The sequence below is a fragment of the Taurulus bubalis genome, assembly GCF_910589615.1.
Source record: "Taurulus bubalis genome assembly, chromosome: 3".
Taxonomy (NCBI): domain Eukaryota; kingdom Metazoa; phylum Chordata; class Actinopteri; order Perciformes; family Cottidae; genus Taurulus; species Taurulus bubalis.
This window is the reverse complement of record NC_136591.1, coordinates 18812587-18832287: the sequence shown is the minus strand read 5'-3', so window position 1 is coordinate 18832287 and position 19701 is coordinate 18812587. Positions and strand designations below refer to the sequence as shown.

The 19701-nt window shown below is 43.2% G+C and overlaps 3 protein-coding genes across 4 annotated transcripts in view; 2 read left to right on the top strand and 1 right to left on the bottom strand.

Moving 5' to 3' along the window:
* Positions 1–7431: 7431 nt before the first annotated feature.
* On the bottom strand, positions 7432–11378 carry rnaseh1 (ribonuclease H1). Of its 2 annotated transcripts, XM_079215023.1 has the most exons (9): positions 11222–11378; positions 10994–11098; positions 10395–10519; positions 9985–10173; positions 9676–9775; positions 9510–9564; positions 9323–9407; positions 8730–8854; positions 7432–7686 (listed from the first exon to the last, which is right to left on the bottom strand). In XM_079215023.1, the coding sequence occupies exons 2-9, from the start codon at positions 11056–11058 to the stop codon at positions 7591–7593; spliced, it is 840 nt and encodes a 279-aa protein (XP_079071149.1). In that variant the 5' UTR covers positions 11059–11098; positions 11222–11378; the 3' UTR covers positions 7432–7590. The 2 variants fall into 2 exon arrangements, with proteins under 2 accessions (XP_079071149.1, XP_079071148.1); XM_079215022.1 differs by having other exon boundaries at positions 10994–11362.
* A 246-nt stretch (positions 11379–11624) lies between these two features.
* rps7 (ribosomal protein S7) lies at positions 11625–17647 on the top strand. Its single transcript, XM_079215025.1, has 7 exons — positions 11625–11658; positions 12136–12221; positions 12985–13056; positions 13524–13667; positions 14588–14652; positions 16150–16300; positions 17538–17647. Exons 2-7 carry the CDS (start codon positions 12147–12149, stop codon positions 17613–17615), a joined length of 585 nt encoding a protein of 194 aa, XP_079071151.1. The 5' UTR covers positions 11625–11658; positions 12136–12146; the 3' UTR covers positions 17616–17647.
* Positions 17648–18590: 943 nt separating this feature from the next.
* The window catches only part of LOC306733731 (connector enhancer of kinase suppressor of ras 3-like), a 32105-nt gene continuing 30994 nt past the window's right edge, over positions 18591–19701 (top strand). The window contains exon 1 of the mRNA XM_079215020.1: positions 18591–18704. Coding sequence (XP_079071146.1) covers positions 18653–18704 — 52 coding nt within the window. The 5' untranslated portion in view covers positions 18591–18652. The remainder of the gene's footprint in view (positions 18705–19701) is intronic.

The window sequence follows — 19701 nt, the reverse complement described above, 5'->3', positions numbered from 1 at the left end:
CACGGATTAAATCGAAACAAAAACAATTACAGAACCACAGCACTGCGAGAATCTATAAATTAAGTAAATATTCCACTCATCAATACACACAGCGCAGTAGAGTAGATCACTGCTGTACTAAGATGCTGCAGCACGACAGCGGGATCTGTAAAATAAAATAAACAATCGTCCTGCAAAAGGTCACCGAAAAATATCTCCCTCTTTCATTAAAGGGAGATTACTGGAGATATTTCTTGTTTCTTAAGTCAATTACGACACGCCTACATAATAATACCCCCCAACTCCCCTCCACCCCCCTCCCACACACACACACACACACAGTCCTATTAACTGCGGACTGAATCACAGAGGAAGCTCCGGTTGCCCCCCTGAAGCAAGCAATGTGAAACACTTGATACTGAGTGAAGAAATGAGCCAAAACATTAAAAAAAAAGAGAGAGATAATTTATGTAGAAATATGCAGATGCTCGTTGGCCTGTGGCAGATCTCAGAGGGCTTCACTTTGGCTCCCTGTAATCAAGTGATGCAGCAGCATCAGACGATAAGCTGCCCGTCATCGTTTGTTTCATCACAAGTGAAGCCCGCGTTCCCATCAGCCCCCCGATGATGATGATGTTGATGATGATGAGGATGAAACAGCAGATTGTGTTTTCCTCTATAACGATTCAGAATTCTGCCTTTATACATTGTGTTACTGTTGTGTTATTGTTGTGTGAGAAAACACAACCTGCAACGCCTCCGAGAGTGAGTGTGTGCATGAAGGTGTGTGTGTGTGTGTGTGTGTGTGTGTGTGTGTGTGTGTGTGTGCGCGCACTTGCGTGCGTGCGTGGGTGCGTGTGTGTCTGTGTGTGTGTTTGGGATTCAGACTGTCGGCCGGCTGCAGACCTGAGCAGCATGTTTAAAGCCAGCAGGCAGCTCCAAGCGCCTCGCTGTCCCATTTCTATACCGCACACATCGCAGGGCTGAGAGCTGAGCACGTACAGGTACACACAGTGCTGCACACAGTACTACACACAGTGCTACACACAGTACTGCACACAGTGCTGCACACAGTACTACACACAGTGCTACACACATACTACACACAGTACTGCATACAGTGCTACACACATACTACACACAGTACTGCACACAGTGCTACACACAGTACTGCACACAGTGCTACACACAGTACTACACACAGTGCTACACACATACTACACACAGCACTGCACACAGTACTACACACAGTGCTACACACAGTACTACACACAGTACTGCACACAGTGCTACACACAGTGCTACACACAGTACTACACACAGTACTACACACAGTGCTACACACAGTACTACACACAGTACTGCACACAGTGCTACACGCATACTACACACAGCACTGCACTGCACACAGTACTACACACAGTGCTACACACACTACTACACACAGTACTGCACACAGTGCCACACACAGTACTGCACACAGTGCTACACACAGTACTGCACACAGTGCTACACACAGTACTGCAGACAGTGCAACACACAGTACTGCACACAGTGCTACACACATACTACACACAGCACTGCACACAGTACTACACACAGTGCTACACACAGTACTACACACAGTACTGCACACAGTGCTACACACAGTACTGCACACAGTACTACACACAGTACTACACACAGTGCTACACGCATACTACACACAGCACTGCACGCAGTACTACACACAGTACAGGAGGAGGAGAGGTCCAACAAACAGGTCTTTCAGAACAGTTTGTTCCTCATGTGGTTTCTTTGTCTTGTTCCTTCAGTTATTTTAAACCAAAACGTTTTAAACATAATTGTAAATCATAGTTTTGTAAAACACACGAAAAATGAGGCGTAACTTTTAATAAGCTATCAAACTGTTTTCAAGGTCTATTTTATTTTGTTTTAAATGTAATGTATTATGTAACACATGCCTGATTTAATAAGAGACTAATTTAAAATAGATTATGTTCTATTCATTATTATTAATAATAATTATTATATTTTTTAATAAAAGCTATAATATGTTGTATAATGTGAAGAGACACATGTCATTCAGATAAAGCTGTATGACCAATTAATAAATAAAATATAACTGTAAAAACATCTCACATATTCATTCAGCACCAGCCTTTTGTCTTCTTTCTCCTCATACCTCCTCTCCTCATTGTTCTCTCCTCTTACCTCCTCTCCTCATTCCTCTCTCCTCATACCTCCTCTCCTCATTCCTCATCTCCTCATTCCTCCTCTCTTCGTTCCTCTCTCCTCATATCTCCTCTCCTTATTCCTCCTCTCCTTATTCCTCCTCTCCTCATACCTCCTCTCTTCATTCCTCTCTCTTCATTTCTCCTCTCCTCATCACACCTCTCCTCATTCCTCTCTCCTTATTCATCCTCTCCTCATTCCTCCTCTCCCCATTCCTCATTCCTCTCTCCTTATTCATCCTCTCCTCATTCCTCCTCTCCTCATTCCTCACTACTCATTCCTCCCTCCTCATTCCTCCCTCCTCATAGCTCCTTCTCTCCTCCTTTTTCTTTTCTTTTTTCTCCCTCCATCACACCCATCCCTCCTCTTTCGTCTCCTTCTCCTTTTTCTTTTCTTTCCCTCACTCCCATCCTGCCCGTCCCTCCTCTTTCGTCTCCTTCTCGTCTTTCGTCTCCTTCTCCTCCTTTTTCTTTTCTTTTCTTTTTTCTCACTCCTATCACGCCCGTCCCTCCTCTTTGTCTCCTGCACCCTGCCTCCTGAAACATCAGCGCTCACAGCGGGCCGTCCAACCCACCCACAGATTCTACCCACAATTCACCTCTCCCTCGTAATGAGGACGGCGGGCGCTCGCGGTGCAGAGTTCAAACACCGAGCGCAGCAATTAAAAAGAAGTTTAGGAGTCAGTTTTGGTGGAAGAGGTGAAAAGTGGCGAGTGTTTGATGCCGCAGTCAGTTGAGTGTTTATCTCTGATGTCAGTCTCTCTTTTTTATATGATAATTATGACTTTTATTCTGTTTCTGCGGCGGCTGGTCAGATGTTCACTGGACTCTCGTTCTGTTGATCAAAATAAAACACATCAACACTGAATCTGACGTGGAACCATTTACAGCTTTGGGTTCAAAAACACACACGCACACAGAGAGACAACACACACACACACACACACACACAGACAAACACACACACACACACACACACACACACACACACACACACACACAGACAAACAGACTCCCTCTCCTCTTGAGCTCCATCTGTGTAATGACATCTCACGCTTGGTTGGGACCCGGCTGCATAATTAGAGGCCTGGCAGCTGACGGATGGCACTGCAGCACCTCCAACCCGCCGACCTTGGCCTCGCCTCGGGCCCGAGGTCTGAGCGGGTCCCAAAAGATGATTCAACCCAAGGAGGATCTTTGGTTTAGAGACGCCCCTGAAAGAAAAGAAAAATAGAAATTAACGCACAACGTTTGCTTTTTTTATATTGCATTTTTATTTGAACTAACCCACTGAGCCGCACCAGTGAGTCAGCAGAGACTCACTCCTGGACCCTGCTCACCTGAATGGAATGCAGCCATTATTCATGTTCTCAGATACACCTGTGAGAAAAGGTTGGTTAGTTTGGAGCCGGCCTACTAGGGGAAATATACTAGGAAGCCATCTGGAATGGCCTGGAATATAAAAAACAATCTTTCATATTTCAAATGAGTAAAAAAATTACTGAAAAATATACAAAATTTCCCCCAAAAAAGTGACGTGACCTGTAAACATCTCTGGTGTTGACCTGTCAATCACCTTGTAGCCCTGCCCTAAAGCATCCCCTGCTTTATGGTCTGTTTGACTCTAAATGACCATCATTTACTAAGTCAACATCATGCTTTCTATAGACTTCTATACAACCATGAGGAGTCTCCCCCTGGTGGTCAGTAGAGAGGATACAGCTTTAATACACACTTTTTATACTTGAATAACTGATTGTTAGTTGAAAAAGAAGTTACATGTTTCACTCTGTAATCAAACAAATAATTACTGATTGAGTAAATAAAAAAATGTCACCTTTCTGTTACACCGTCGGCTCGTTTGAAGCCAAATCCCATAAATTGTCAATAAGTTCAATGTTTGTCCAGAATGCGTTTTACTTTCAGGCCTGCATTTCATTTTTTTTATTTATTTAATCAAGAGTAGGCGTCATAATCTCCAAATGCTGGAAATCTCAATAAAACTTTGGATGGCTGCAGGGATGCAAGCAGACTATCAGACGAGGGCACAAATTGATTTGTACGCTTTCTGTCCACGATGCAAATCAGCGGGGAGACGAGATAATGAAGCCCCCGATGACGGGAACCTGCCAAGCTGCAATAGCTGATACACCGATCGGCTTCGCACGATGAAGGAATTGATCAGGCTCAACGAGCTTCAAATCCCGAAACACAGTGAAATGTAGTCTTTACATGTTGAAGACCAGCAGACACAGGGATGATGTTGTCCATAAGCACAATGCTTTGGGTTTAAAGGGTCATTTCACTAAATCCAAAGGCTCCTACACCTCGTTTTGCACATAAAAAAAGGTAAAAAAAAACAACAAAACACACAATATAAACAAGTAAAAGAAACATTCAGGAACATGTAATTGCTGCATTCAGACAATTCTATAAAAAAAATATAATAAATAATCTGTGCAAAAGCTTTTTTGTACCGACATATTTTGGTTTTTGAATAGTTTGATTAATCAAAGTAATGAAGTAGACGTAAGAGATTTAGTTTCAAAGATAAATGTGGCGGTTTGTGAAGAATCAGATCCTTACTTCTTTGAGAAGTTCTTTGAGTCAGAAACACAAAAACACAAAATAAGCTAATTTCCCATCAAATCAAATGCTGTGTCGGGAGCTTGCAGAGCCGAACTTCTCTCCTTTCTGTGTTATTTTTCCACCGTTGTAAATTGAATGTTTGCCAAGTCAACTTTATTTATCAAGCACATTTTAAACAACGACGGGGAGAGCCGTGATATTCAGGGTAAAACATTCTGGGATGAAGCCAGCCAGAAAATAAAAAAGGGCCAAGTAGAACTCATGGAGAACGAGGTCATGTGACCTCAGGGGCCGAGACACGAGCTCGCCGTACTGAACGGCGGCTAAGACGCGACATGGCCGTCCCTCTAACTTTCGTGGGACTGGACTTGTGACTTCAGACATAGTCTGTTTTTTCTTTTTTTTGTTCTGTCAAGCTGCTGCATGAAGTTAATCTTTCCTCTGCGAGCACTTTTAGCGAACATCCTCCGCTCCGTGTCAGACGTGTTTTTGTTGTTGTTGTTGTTGGTGTGAGTGAGTTCCTCAACCCCGGCAGAACATTTCGGTTCATTTGAGACGCCGTCGGTCTAAAAATTGACGAAAGCTCTAAGTGAAAATGCGCGCAGGATGCTTCTAATGTTTAGTTTGTTAAGTTTCTTTACAGTATGCTCAGCCTTGCCCCTCCAGCGGGGCAGCGGTGGACCAATGCCAGAGCTCAGTCTGCCGAGGAGGCGCGCTAACGAGGCTCAGCCAGCGAGGAGGTGAAGCTGCTGCAGGGCGACCTTTGACCTCCGGGAGGCGCTCTCTCTCTCTCTCTCTCTCTCTCTCTCTCTCTCTCTCTCTCTCTCTCTCTCTCTCTCTCTCAGACTGGTTCTGCCTCTGGCGGGGTCGCGGCGCCCCCACGCTCGCCGCGAGGCAGCGGTCGGGGTCAGAGCGAGGAACCCCGAGCCCTCCGTCCTGCCGTTCTCCAGCATCGATGCCGACCGATCCACCGGCCGCAGGAGGACGGAGGAGGACGGAGAGGAAAGGGAGCGAGGGATGGAGGGAGGAGGGGAGTCTGGAACGTCTCCTCTCGGTTCTCAAAGAATGTTTCACGAACATTTACAGTTGGCCCGCCGGAGGGGAGGAGACGAGTGGTGGAAGAAGTACTGAGATACTTTACTTAAGTAACGTATTTTACGCCCATACGACGTTATTTTGACCGTTGATGGAGCGGCTACAGTGTTAGCTAGTAAACTACTGCATTCGGAAAACAAACGTTTTAAAAGATGTTTGCTTGTCGTCTTGCGGAGGAAACTAACAAAGCCTGAATTCAGACGTTTTACAAATTAGAGACCTAAACCGGAGCAGAAGAAGAAAAAATAATGTTTGTGTTGCTCCACGTCTGCTGGCAGCTGTTCTCTCACAAGTTGACCAAGAAAAGAAACTTTAAAAGGTTGAAATGTCAGTACAAATAAATCTATTTAAGCAACTTGAACATACTTTAGTTCTTCTTCAGGTCTCACTCGTCCTCTTCGTCCTCCTCCAACTTCTCAGAACTTCACTCTTTCATCCAGTCTCTACTTCCCTTTCCTCCTTGTCTTAGTCTCCTCTCTCTTTCATCCATTCTCGCCTTCCCTTTCCTCCTTGTCTTCATCTCCTCTTTCTCTTTCATCCCTTCTCCCCTTCCCTTTCCTCATTGCCTTCGTCTCCTTCTCTTTCTCTCTTTTATCCCTTCTCTCCTTCCCTTTCCTCCGCATCTTCATATTCTTCTCTTTCATCCCTTCTCTCCTTACCTTTCCTCCTTGTCTTTGTCTCCTCTATTGTATCCCCTCCTCTCTATTTTATCCCTTCTCTCCTTCCCTTCTCATACTCCTCTCCTTTCCTCCTCATCTTCTTCTCTCTCGCTTTTGTCCTTTCTCCCCTTCCCTTTCCTCCTTGTCATTATCTCTGTATCTCCTTCCCTCCTTGCCTTGGTCTCCTTCTCTCTCTTTTATCCCTTCTCTCTTTCCCTTTCCTCCTCGTCTTCATCCCTTCTTCATTCCGCCTCTGTTTGATGATGCTAAAAGGGGATCCTGTTGAATTAAACAGGATCTGCTTGTCAAACTGGGAGCAGATGTATTTAGTGACGCTGGTGTGATACTCATTCACGCCCAACTGGGTTTCACTGTCATCAACTTTACTTTAATTTTCATTACTTTAATATTCATCAAATGTGTCAACCGGCTTTCAAACGGATCCTAAAATAAAATCAGAAATCATCTTTGTCTGCAGACGATGGGCGACCTGGAGCTCCTCCTGCTGGCTGGTTAGTGCATTACAGCTGGACCATTTCTGAGGAATCCGACTCCGCTCAGGATATTCTTATTCTCCTTTATTCCTCCTCGTCTGCGTCTCCTTCTCTCTCATTCCTTCTCTCCTTCCCCTCTCTCTCATCCCTTCTCTCATCGCCTCTCTTTCTTTCTACCCTTCTCTCCCTTACATCTTCATCTCCTCTTTCATCACTTCTCGCCTTCCCTCATCTCCTCTTTCTTTCTACCTACCTCTCCTCTCCTCCTCAACTCTCTTATCCTTCTCTCTTTCCCTTTCCTCCTCATCCCTTCTCTTTCCTCTTTATCCAATATCTCCATCCCTCCCCTCCCCTCCTCTTCATCACAAGGTCCAAACAAACTAACCAGGCGCCTGAAGCAGAAAACTTTATTCAAAGCAAAAAACACAAACAAACATCGACATTAAGAGAAAATAAAGTCAGACTTTCTCTCCGGGTTTTGGTTCGGTCCAGAAGAGAAGAACCAGAAATAAGAGCCGTCCTGCAGCCGTCCTCTTCCTCTCAAGAGCTGCTCTGTAAGGTCTTCGCTGCTCCTTCCCTAGACAGCCTGTCGGCCTCCTCGTTGCCTTGGTAGCCGGCGTGACCCGGAATGTACAACTGGAGGAAAACCACGAGTCATCAAGTGTCAAACTTAGTTCATCTGCCATTTATTGTTCTGACTTTTCCCTAATCACATGACCTTTGACCCCTTGGTCACAGCGTCACAGCTTCATGGCTGGTCAGATTTATGACCAACCTCAAAGATTTTCATTGAAATAAATGTCTGATGAGTATCTTTATCCATCTTCCCGGCCCACTATTGAAAGTATACGGAAACGGTAACGTTTTCTACGGAGATAAGCCAGACGCAGTTCCTGGAGAAGTCGGTGAAATTCACCGAGCTCTGTGCGGCTACGGATGGTGTTATGAACCCAGACACGAGGGCGTTTGATGTTCCGACGTTTTTTGGACTTCCACAAGAATAACGCAGAAATAATGGTTATTTATTCCATGGTCGATAGCGGAAATGATAGCTTTTTTCATGGAGATAAGACACACCCCCTTTGAAGAGGCGCGTGGTGTGAACGCACAGTGTTGATATATATATATATATATATATATATATATATATATATATAAATAAAAAAGCCATGTGCCTCTAGCACCCCCTTGTGGCCTGCGTGTTGAGAGACAGCTGAGCCTTTTGAACCACCAATAACCAAACAAGCCTAAAAAAAAGAAAAACATAGCTTTTTCTGCTAAATACATAAAATATTACTCTTAAAAGACGACGGTATTGATCTCACAGGGATGCTTGTTTCTGGCTTCTTTATTGCCGCGTTATTGATTAAAAAAATTTTAATGATTGTAAAATATAAGAAACAGGATCAACAAAAAAAAAAAAGAACATAGTTAAAAGCTGCTGAAGGACTATTTTTTGTCTCTCCATTTAAAAATCTATAATATTGCGAGTTTAAGGCTGAGAAATTACTCATTTATTCAGTAAATGAAAAAGGTAGAGAAGCAGGTCCTTCAACTCACTGCTTTTCTTGAGGAGCGATTAACCTTCTAAACGTATTGATTTTAAAGAAAGTGAAAGTGAGTATTGTGGTGACAACCCGGAGCTCTCGACTCTGCAATTAAAGGAATGTAAAACTGACCCAGACCACCTCCACCTCCGCGTTCAGCCGGTCCAGCGTCACAAAGTCGTCTTTGTTGGTGATCGGGCCTCCGGACTTCAGCCGCCAGCCGTTCAGCTTCCAGTTCTTCACCCAGCTGGTCACACCTGCAGCAAATGCACCCCGGACGTCAAGTCACTGGACCTCCTGGAGGCCTGGTTCAACATAACCCGGAACTCTTTAGTGGTCTGGCTTATCTAAACCCAACGACCCGGATCCCGCTAAGCGGGTTATCGACTCGGTAAATCGATTCTGGGTTTCTCAATCTAGCTGTGAGTGCGTTCACACAAAGGGGCGGGGTTTGCAGCATCTGACCAATCACAAACACAGAGGTTAAAACACATCATTCAGGCTGAAAGTAACAACAGTTAAAAACTGCAAAATGCAGGAAGGACATCTTGCTTTAAATCTGGATCGTGACTTTAACTTCTTTGTATTTGTGTAACATTATCCGACGGTCCATGAGCCGAGCCTCGATGGGTCAGTAAGCAGTACTTTTATACCGGTTTACCTCTAACAGAACCTGCTCCGTGGCCCCGGGCCTCAGCGGTCAGGGTTCCCTTCCTGCGACTCACCGTTGATGGTGAACTTGCTGTCGCTGTAGAGGACCAGCTTCTTGATGCCATTCTCTTTGGCTTGTTCCAGCGCTTTGCAGGCCGCCTGGTTCCCCCCACACAAGCACACACACATAAAACCAGCCAGTTAAACACACTAAACGTTAAACACTAAACTTTTCAGAAGGTTCTGCACGCGCCGCTGTACCTGTATTTCTGCTCGCTGGTTGGTTTGTCTTCCCTGCAGCGGCTCTGCAGCGTTTCTGTAGGAAAGCAGCGATGAACGCGACAAGTTAACGGATATAAACTCAGCCTAAAACTCCTAACAGTGTGTCAGTGTGTGTGTGTGCGCGTGTGTGTGTGTGTGCGCTCACAGTGGGTGGTTGCGGCCCCAGTACACTCCGATGCCGGCTCGCGCGCCCTTCTGTCCGTTTCTCGAACAGCAGCCGTCAGTGTAGACGACCACGGCGTCGCCTGGGCAGAGGGGAGTGAGTTCATGTTTCATTTATTCACTCTGTTTTCCTCCAGTTTAACTTTTACAGAGAACACAGTGGGCTCACTAGCAGCTAAAATAATCTGTTTACATTTACACCGGTCCTAAAAATGCAGATTCATCCTCAAGTTGGACAAAATACTGAAAGCTCAGTAAAAAGCCAAATGAATCTCATTTCTAACCATCTTACCCATGTAGGTGAATCCGTCGGTGCTTTCTGAAGATGAGCTCTCCGAGCTATCCGGCTGTTTGACCCGTTTGGAAGGGGACTCCACGTCCTCGGCCGAGTGGGCCCTCTTCCTACCGAGGGGGATGTACTCCAGGGGCTCCGGGCCTCTTTTAGGGAGCAGAGCGACGGCCGACTCCACACAATGAGCGACTGAAAGCGGTAAACAGCTTAAAGAAATGGCTCGTGAAGTGACATTTTAGCGAATGTGTAAAGTTATTTAGCCCTAATCCAGAATTTCAGTCACAAATCTGCTACGGGAGGATTGGTGAAAGCCCAACCTCGCCAGATTGTGGGAAAAGGGTTTTTATTTAATTCAATTACAGCCACTAGAATGTTTATGTGTGTGGTCCTGTTTGTCTGGAGTAGTTTACCTTTCTTCACCTCTGGAACTGGAGACGGTTTGACCCCTCTGAAGAACGCCCAGGCGTCTTTCTCTGATGCAAACTTCTTAAAAGAGGCGGCTGGAAATTTGTCCACCTGGTTCTTACATTCATCCCTAAATAACAATTGGATGGGGGAAAAGAACACATGATCAACAATTCAAGAAATCTGAACAGGACTCAGAGAGATACTGATGTTGTGATGGGATTACGGTTCCATTTTCCTAATGCTTTTCTCCACATTTGGTGGACCAAACCTCAAATAGAAATGTGCCTATTTCAAGTGCAGCAATTTAGCAACGCCCATCGCAGGGTGTGTGTGTGTGTGTGTGTTTTGATGGAGGAAACTAAATATTAGTTAAATACAAGCTGTTGCCCGTGTGTTGCCTTCCCAGCCGAATTGAAAATGATCTTTTAGCTGGTGTTTTGTTTTGCCAATAGGCAAGGAGACATTAAAACACCCGATATCCGAATGGAATCTGGCGTGTGCCTCCACTCGCTGAATGAAACGCACTTTAAAAGGGGACCAATAACTTCGGCTGTCTTCTCACGACCCCGTGTCCCGGCCGGTAGGATGTGAACAGGCTCACCATGAAACGTAGACTCCGGGTTTGAATCCCTTCTGCACCGCGTAGAAGAACTTGCCCTTCGCCATGTCGTCGGCGCCGCCGCCGCAGAAGGTCCTGCGTGCTGCTCTGAAAAGAGGTGTCAGTCTCCACATCACCAAACACATGCGTCCGACATGGCGACGTCAACTCAAAACGCAATTGAATATCTTTAAATCTGATGTGTGTTTTGACATTTGAAAAAAAAACTACCTAAAAATGTGGTGTAAATTCAAGAGAACAGCCAGAACAATATGCCAAAATTGCTCTGAATCAGCAAAGAAAACACACACAAACCTAATAAAAGTATTCCTAACACATAAAACAACTGTGCAACATCTGCTGTAGTCTTCGAAGTAGTAATTAAATTGCCGCGACAGCGAAAAGACCATGAAAAGTGAAAAGTAATGTTGACAAGACGACCGATAGCAACTCTCGCGATGTACTTATCCCCTCAGAACGTGGACTCAAACAACTCTCGCGATGGTAAAATGGAACGCGCGTATTGGATAAAACCAACTCTCGCGATGTTCTTATCCTCTCAGAACGTGGACTCAAACAACTCTCGCGATAGCAAAGTGGGACCCGCGTATTGGATTAAACCAACTCTCGCGATGGTCCGGTCTCTTCCTTGGCCGTCGTTGACAGAGGTTAGTCGTGCTACTTTTCACGGGACTCGCGTTTCCACCTTTAAATTTGCTTTAATGTCGTTTAATCTTCGCGTGGACCCGCTGCAACGTTTCTCAAGGCTCGGATACGTTAGATTACGCTCTTTGTGGCGGCGGATGGCAGTTTTATATGACGAAATGCAACGTAGTAGAGACGCTCCGGTGAATGGCCTTTTTGTATCGGAGTGACGCTTAGGCCGAGCTAACGGCCCTGCATGTGTTCCGTAACTCCGTCTAGAAAACCTCTACTTGGTCTTCATTTCCTCAAAGTAGAGGCTGTTTTGTGGCTTCTCGTCTCGTGGTGATATACTTTTGCCCCAAACAGTTGCTAAAATCGGCTCCATTTGCGGCCATATTTGAACTGCTGTTAGCCTCGCTGGGCTACATGCTGGTTTTGCAGCAGCTCCTGCAGGATGCGTTCGTATAACTAACCCTACATGTGTTCGTTTCTCTCCTCAGACACAACGGCCATGTTCAGTACAAGCGCCAAAATAGTAAAGCCGAATGGCGAAAAGCCAGACGAGTTTGAGTCTGGGATCTCCCAGGTAAGAAGACCAGTTTTCCGGTGGTTTAATCACGTGCTTTCTGTATTCTGCATGTCTGTGTATATTTGTACTACTTGCACCTTAATGATCCTTCATTATATAATACGAATCCAGAGAGTTTAGCTAAATTACCCAAAAGTTTGAATCACATTGACATGTTTTTGTCCAGAGACTTTTCTAATGTCACCCAGAACTACTAAAAGCCACATGGCTGGTATTTATATAAATGTAACCTTTTTAACGGGGTTTTCCCCTCAAATTATTTTACGAAGGATATTTAGCCAAGAATAGACTTAGGATGTATTGTGTCTGTAGATTTGTACTTTAATCATCATCAATGTCTGCTAAGAATCCAGACATTTGTAGGTATATTACACATACAGACCAGTCCAGTCACCCAAAAATACTAAAGTCCACATAGCTGGTACTTCTGCTTCGAAGTCTAGTATGTAATTTAGATTACGTAATGAATTTGTTACACTTTATTTAGCCTTCATTTAACAGGGTTTTCCTAATTTCAAATTAACGATCTTCTACAAAGGATATAAACATAAAAGTGGGAGTTTTCAAGGTGTCTGTAGATTTGTGGGGTTTAAAGCTGGATTCTTAACTGAAATGTCTGTACACACTTGTTGGCCGAATGTCAGTTTTAGAGATACTGAGTTAGGCAAAATCAGTTTGACTAATTACAGTAATATGTAATAATAATTTGTAATGGCATGTGAGGCGTATGTAGAAAGCTGACTTGACTGTCTCCATGCAGGCTCTACTCGAGCTGGAGATGAACTCCGACCTAAAGGCTCAGCTGAGGGAGCTGAACATCACTGCAGCAAAGGTATGGCGACGTCTCATCTACTTTATATATTTATATGTATATTTGAAACTACTCGACGTGGTCATCCAGCGAGGTTGCTCTCCTGGCTCTGTCCTTGTGGCGTATGGGAGCGTAGCTTTCCAGCTATGACGTACATTCCCGTTCCACGACGTCGGAGACGAAGCACTGCCCCCTGACCGCCGGTCGGTGAGGACGGGGCGTCCTGCATATTCCTACATCTTCCCAGAGTCCTTTGGGGCTGTGACTGGGGGGCTAAACCATGCAGTGCACATTATTTCATATCACATGGGTGTTAAAAATGCATGTTTACACTTTTCTGCTGTAATCTAAACCAAATCGCCCCAGTAGCTCGTAAATCCTGTAATCCATCTAAATATTCACGCATGAAACTTAAGATCGTGGTTGTGTTCTCACATAGACGTTGAACTTGCATCAAGCCGTTTCTTTGTTTTTTGTTTCTCTTAAAGGAAATTGAAGTCGGTGGCAGCAGGAAAGCCATCATCATCTTCGTTCCCGTTCCTCAGCTGAAGTCCTTCCAGAAGATTCAGGTGCGTCTGGTGAGGGAGCTGGAGAAGAAGTTCAGCGGAAAGCACGTAGTCTTCATTGCACAGGTGAGGATGAAGATGATGAAGTCTGACTTGGGTAGATACTACAGGGTTGTTCAGGGGTGTTGGGGGTCTTATCAAGTCCACCTGTGGTGACCTTTCTGAGGATGTGCTGTGTCCGTCCTGGAGTTCACTACTCGCCTCCATAGTAGTCTTCTTTTTACACGTTGCATCAGCTTCATTCACGGCATCAGAACCATCTGTGGTCGTCATCGACGCTGTCATGGCGGCTTGTGCACCTTTTTTTTCTTTTGAGAAAAGTTTGCACTTGTTACACGTCGGCAACGATCTTGAATGCATCGTCGCCTAAACTGACTTTCTTACAAGATGAATGGGGGTGATATGAAATTAGTGTTTCGTGTGTCCCGACGTGGTCATCCAGCGAGGTTGCTCTCCTGGCTCTGTCCTTGTGGCGTATGGGAGCGTAGCTTTCCAGCTATGACGTACATTCCCGTTCCACGACGTCGGAGACGAAGCTCCGTCCCCTGACCGCCGGTCAGTGAGGGTGGGGCGCTCTGCATATTCCTACATCTTCCCAGAGTCCTTTGGGGCTGTGACTGGGGGGCTAAACCATGCAGTGCACATTATTTTACCTGTCGGGGCTTAAATATTTCGGGAGTTTAAAGTCGGGTGTTGATGGTTTGAAGAAATTCGTAATGGATAAATGTGAAAGAAAACCATCAGTGTTGCGTCTCAAACGTTTCTCAATCATCTGTTGAAATGTATTTAATGCAGAAAGAAGCAAGTTTTTCACTTTGAAGCAGTCGCGTAAAACTAAGAGGATCCTGAATATTGGCACCTTATTTCCAGTATATCAGTCCAACTGCTGCTTTTCGGTTAACAAACTATTTCTGTTCTTGAATTATTTCTGTTTAAATGGTGTTGAATCCGATTTAGAGATTAACTATTCTGTTTTGTTTTTACAGAGGAGAATTCTGCCCAAACCCACCAGGAATACCCGGACAAAAAATAAACAAAAGCGTCCCAGGAGGTGAGCAGCAGCTCCGGTTCACCTCGAACATTTGAAGAATAACTACGAGTGTGTTCGAGATCAAGATAATAGTATTGATTTTAATATATTACACTTAAGTGATCTATATTTCAGAAACCCATCCGAAGCAAACACTGTCGTATGACAATGTTCTTAATAGAAACATGCTGTATTTATTAGAATAAATGATCAGTTGAGTCATTTTTATGCCCAAAATAATTCGCTGGTTGCAGCTTCTGAACTTTGAATGTTTGCCGTATGTCTTCGTCGTCTGACGGTAAATAAGCATTGTTTCAAACGAGTCGTTTAAATTAAGCTTTCAGTGGCAGATTCGGGATTTTGACTTTTATGAATTAAATTGTCTCGACTTGTAATGTCAGCTGAAGCTCTGAGAAACTCTGAAAGACATTTAGCAAAAACATTTTTGGACCAGATTGATTAATGGTGAAAGTTAGTCGAAGCTTTTAATTTAACGGTTTCTTACCTCGATTTGTCGATTTTTAATTTGCTTTCCGAGATCGTTAAATACGCCACGGTACAAAGTTATTAAAACAGTTATTAAAGTTTCCGCCCACTAATGAAGAGCAACTCAATCTCCATGTTTGTAGATTCTTCAAAACTAAACGTGTAAAATCGTCAATTTGCCTCAAAGCTATAGTTTGAACTTCAGCTGATGACTATTTCAGTCAATTCATCTGCATATCAATTTTAATTATCTGTTCAGACTAGAAAACCTAATATTAGGAATACTGTCTTCAGCTTAAAGATTTTTGTGTAATTGACTAATAAACCCAGAGGTATGACCAGTGTGTGTCTCGACGTGGTCATCCAGCGAGGTTGCTCTCCTGGCTCTGTCCTTGTGGCGTATGGGAGCGTAGCTTTCCAGCTATGATGTACATTCCCGTTCCACGACGTCGGAGACGAAGCTCCGTCCCCTGACCGCCGGCCGGTGAGGACGGGGCGTCCTGCATATTCCTACATCTTCCCAGAGTCCTTTGGGGCCGTTACTGGGGGGCTAAACCATGCAGTGCACATTCTTTGTTTTATGCAATTCATCATTAACTGGATACAGAAATAAGCACATTTTTGTTTACTTTTACCAGAACAAATTAATGGGAAAACGTGTTTTTAAAAAAGACATTTAGTCTTTTTGGTTTAATTCTAGGCAGGTGTTTATTGCGATTGTTTTTTAAATACTAAATTAAACATTTTAGTTAAACTGATTTTAGGGTTTCCACTATTATGTTTAATTGAATCACATTTGCTTGAAGTGACATCTTTGAATGTGTTTGTTCTGTAAAGATATTTAATTCACAATGATATGAAACTGAGAAAAGCAGCTTCTACCCATATTTATAGAGGATGTATTTTTTTTTATTTGATAAATGACTCGTTCAGAATATTTACTATTAATCGACTAATTGTTTCTAAGCACATAACTCTTGAGTTTCGTATTTGCGTGTTGAGTATTAATGTAGTTCTGGGTTCCTCCCTCAGCCGCACCCTGACAGCGGTCCACGACGCCATCTTGGAGGACCTGGTGTTCCCCAGCGAGATCGTTGGTAAGAGGATCAGAGTCAAGATGGACTGCAGCCGGCTCATCAAGGTCCACCTGGACAAGGCGCAGCAGAACAACGTGGAACACAAAGTGAGTCGTTTGGTCGACTTTAACCCTCTCAACCCTGAAAACTCGTCTGCTTGATTAAAGGGCATGTTTTCTTTAAATAATCGCCAAAATTCCACCGTTTATCAACCAGAAGCTGTAAACAACAAAAAAGCAGCCAAGACGAAGCCTAAAATTGTGATATTTCAAACATTTTCATTCTACATGTCTCATTTAACGTTTTGCACAAATTAAACGGTTTGCTTTCACCAGATTCTGTATAAAAAAATCCCTGTTCAACTATGAAGATATGATTTATTTGAGACTTAAAATCATGTGACCACAAATCTGTGAAACTTTGACTGAACAGAGGCTGTACAAATGTGATCTGTTAAATATAGAGCCTCTTTCATCAAACATTGGTCAAACTTGTGGAAACCAAAAATTGACCCGACCCCAAATATAGAATTTATTATCATGCAAGAAAAGCTGCTTGATGTCAGTTTAATACCTGAAACATCAAACATTTGGGATTTTTCCTGAAGATTTAATTATCAATATTTATTTCCCTCAATGTACATGTTGCTACTCCAAACATCTGGGTTTGGTTGAAGTGCAAATCACATTTTGAACTAAAATAGACACGTTCTTTATTGTTTTTAAAGCAGTCGCCGTCCAAACAGAAGAGGGTATTTCCCCACACCTGTGCCATGATTGGCTGGTACTGGTGTGTTTTTCCCGACGTGGTCATCCAGCGAGGTTGCTCTCCTGGCTCTGTCCTTGTGGCGTATGGGAGCATAGCTTTCCAGCTATGACGTACATTCCCGTTCCACGACGTCGGAGACTAAGTTCCGTCCCCTGACCGCCGGTCGGTGAGGGCGAGGCGTCCTGCATATTCCTACATCTTCCCAGAGTCCTTTGGGGCCGTGATTGGGGGGCTAAACCATGCAGTGCACAACGTCCGCCTCAGATCTCAACTTTAATGTGAGAATTTAAAATGTGTGTAAATGTGTTTTTATCTTTTAACGGTCTGAATTTGTTTTGTTGACTCATCCAACAATCTAATAAAACTGTCTTTTTATGAGAACATTTGCTGATTTCAGCTTCTTAAATGTGAAACATTTTTGTTTTTAATCATAAATGAATCATAAATAAAAAAAATCTTAAAATTCAGTTTTTTATAAATAAATGTTTTTTAATTATTCAGTTGTTGGGTCAAATCCTCAGCGCTCGTTTACATTCATTGTACTCAAACTGATGATGTTTTGTTGTCGTCCTCCAGGTGGAGACTTTCTCCGGCGTCTACAAGAAACTCACCGGCAAAGACGTCGTGTTTGAATTCCCTGAATTCCAGCTCTAAATGCGATGACAAAATAAATTTGTTTACGGTCACTGTTTGTGTTTTTTTACTGCAAAGATTACCTGTACTGAACATTACTTCTATTAGTGCATTTATTTCTGTCCCTCTGGTGCCACCTTAAGGCCAAACCTGAGACTTTCTCACCACTTTAATAGAGACCAAGTTGAACATTTAAATTTAGCGGCTGTTTTTATGGCATCTATTGAGCGTTACATCAGGATTTATTTGTTAGAACTAAGTTTAAATACAGAAATTTATTTTCTTTGTAAAGTTATATGTAGCTTTAACGTGACTAAAAAGTGTCATGTTGATTAGGATTTTGGAAAATTGACAGTGTTATCTTCACTAATAATACAATTATAATACATAACTGAATCTCTCCAAAAACATTAATTCCTCATCCAAGTGAAATATAGATTTAAAGGAGCCTACACTATTGTCAAAGTACCAGGAATCAGCAGGAAGCCCCACTCCAACTTTTCTCAATGATGCATTCACGTGTTGTCAGACAAATCGTTTAACCTTGTAGAAATGTATTCTTCTGAAGATGGAATTGAGCCAAGATTGTATATTTATTTTCTTAACAGTTCCACATTTTAAGTTTTTTAATTCAGGGAGAATAAAATGCATCTTTATTGTTCCCCTACATAAATAGTGTAAGCTATTAAATGATGCTAAAATACTTTTTATATATATAAAAAAGTGTGTGTATATATATATTTTTTTATCTGGGCTGCAGATCTCATGGAGCGCTGGTTACCCATCGCTCCCACAGTACCTGAACGCAGCATCGACATGCTTTTACGGGATTGGAGGCGAGGCGAGAGAGGGGCGTGGCTAAAAACATCGGTAATCCGACACCCGCCCCACGCGCGTGTGACTAACTGTAAACTTTCTCCGCGAGCTCAGTCAATCGGTGAGAGCGGCGGACCGCTCTGACGTCTCTGGAGCGGATACTTCCTCCGTATTATGTCCGGTTAACGGGGTTTAAACCCGGTAGTTTTGGAGACGCGGGAGGTGAATTAAATACCGGAGACATGGAGGCAGTGAGTAAGTGGAGCCCGCACCAAGTGACGGACTGGATGAGAGGTGAGGCGAAGTCGAGACCTGACATTTGATGAAACTAACGGTCCGGTTGTTGGCCATTAGGTTCGCGGGCTTTATTTTAACCGTAGAAGAAGAAGTATATTAATATTGCTGTAGTAGAAGAACAAATATTTATATATAAGTATGTGAAGGAGGTGGGATTCCGATCTTGTACTCAAAGTATAGTGATGCCACAGGGTACACATACTCTGGTACACGGTTTTAAAAGTCCCTTGTTCAAAATGTGACAAAGTACAAAATCATAGCATTAAAATACACTTAATGTACTGTTAATGTATTGTTAATGCAGCATTTCCATTTCAGAATCATGGAACTGTATTTACTGTAGGGCTCTATATCTATATAGATATACACCATACTTTATGAACTTCAAATTCCCCTGGGGATGAAGTCTACTTGATTATTGATTTAACGCTCATATTATATTTATTTGTTGATGTGTATTTCGTAATCTGAATCTGTGAAGAAACTAGTAACTATAGTTCTCAAACTAATGTAATGGAGTAAAAAGTACAATGTAAGTTTAAGTAAAAGAAAACCAAAAACACTCTGGCAGTGTACAAGCACAAGTATGTCCAAATGGTAAATGTACATTGCTACATTCCACCACTGTAATATAATATTTGATATGGTATTTTTCTGTTGTTTTGTAACGCTTGTACACATCAAAGCATTAACAAGTATTTTTTTTACCAAGACATTAAACTCTTTTTTTTTTTTTAAAGAAGCCAATGTTTCCAACTGTTGGTGTCTAAAAGCAGCACAAGAACTTTGTTTGAATTAAATGCGATTAAATGAGAGTATACTGCATGTGGTGACGGTCCAGGTGCATAAGCGTTTGCTGTGTGTTGGTTCAGCAGCGGCTGCTGGCTGTTACCTTGTTTACTTTTTGTTCATGACAGCATGTCATTAAGCAGTAAACCGGCCCGACCGGTCCATAGAAACGTCAACGAGGCCTCGTGGTTCTGGTTTTATTGGG

Bases quoted from the DNA above. Each gene is read 5' to 3' on its own strand.
- rnaseh1 (XM_079215022.1), bottom strand. From the start codon at position 11,136: ATGTGTTTGGTGATGTGGAGACTGACACCTCTTTTCAGAGCAGCACGC. The intron at 10,174-10,394 runs GTAAACTACTCC...TACCGCTTTCAG, and splicing joins AGTTCCAGAGGTGAAGAAAG to TCGCTCATTGTGTGGAGTCG. The intron at 9,776-9,984 runs GTAAGATGGTTA...CCCTCTGCCCAG, and splicing joins CGACGGATTCACCTACATGG to GCGACGCCGTGGTCGTCTAC.
- rps7 (XM_079215025.1), top strand. From the start codon at position 12,147: ATGTTCAGTACAAGCGCCAAAATAGTAAAGCCGAATGGCGAAAAGCCA. The intron at 13,668-14,587 runs GTGAGGATGAAG...TTGTTTTTACAG, and splicing joins ACGTAGTCTTCATTGCACAG to AGGAGAATTCTGCCCAAACC. The intron at 14,653-16,149 runs GTGAGCAGCAGC...TTCCTCCCTCAG, and splicing joins AAACAAAAGCGTCCCAGGAG to CCGCACCCTGACAGCGGTCC.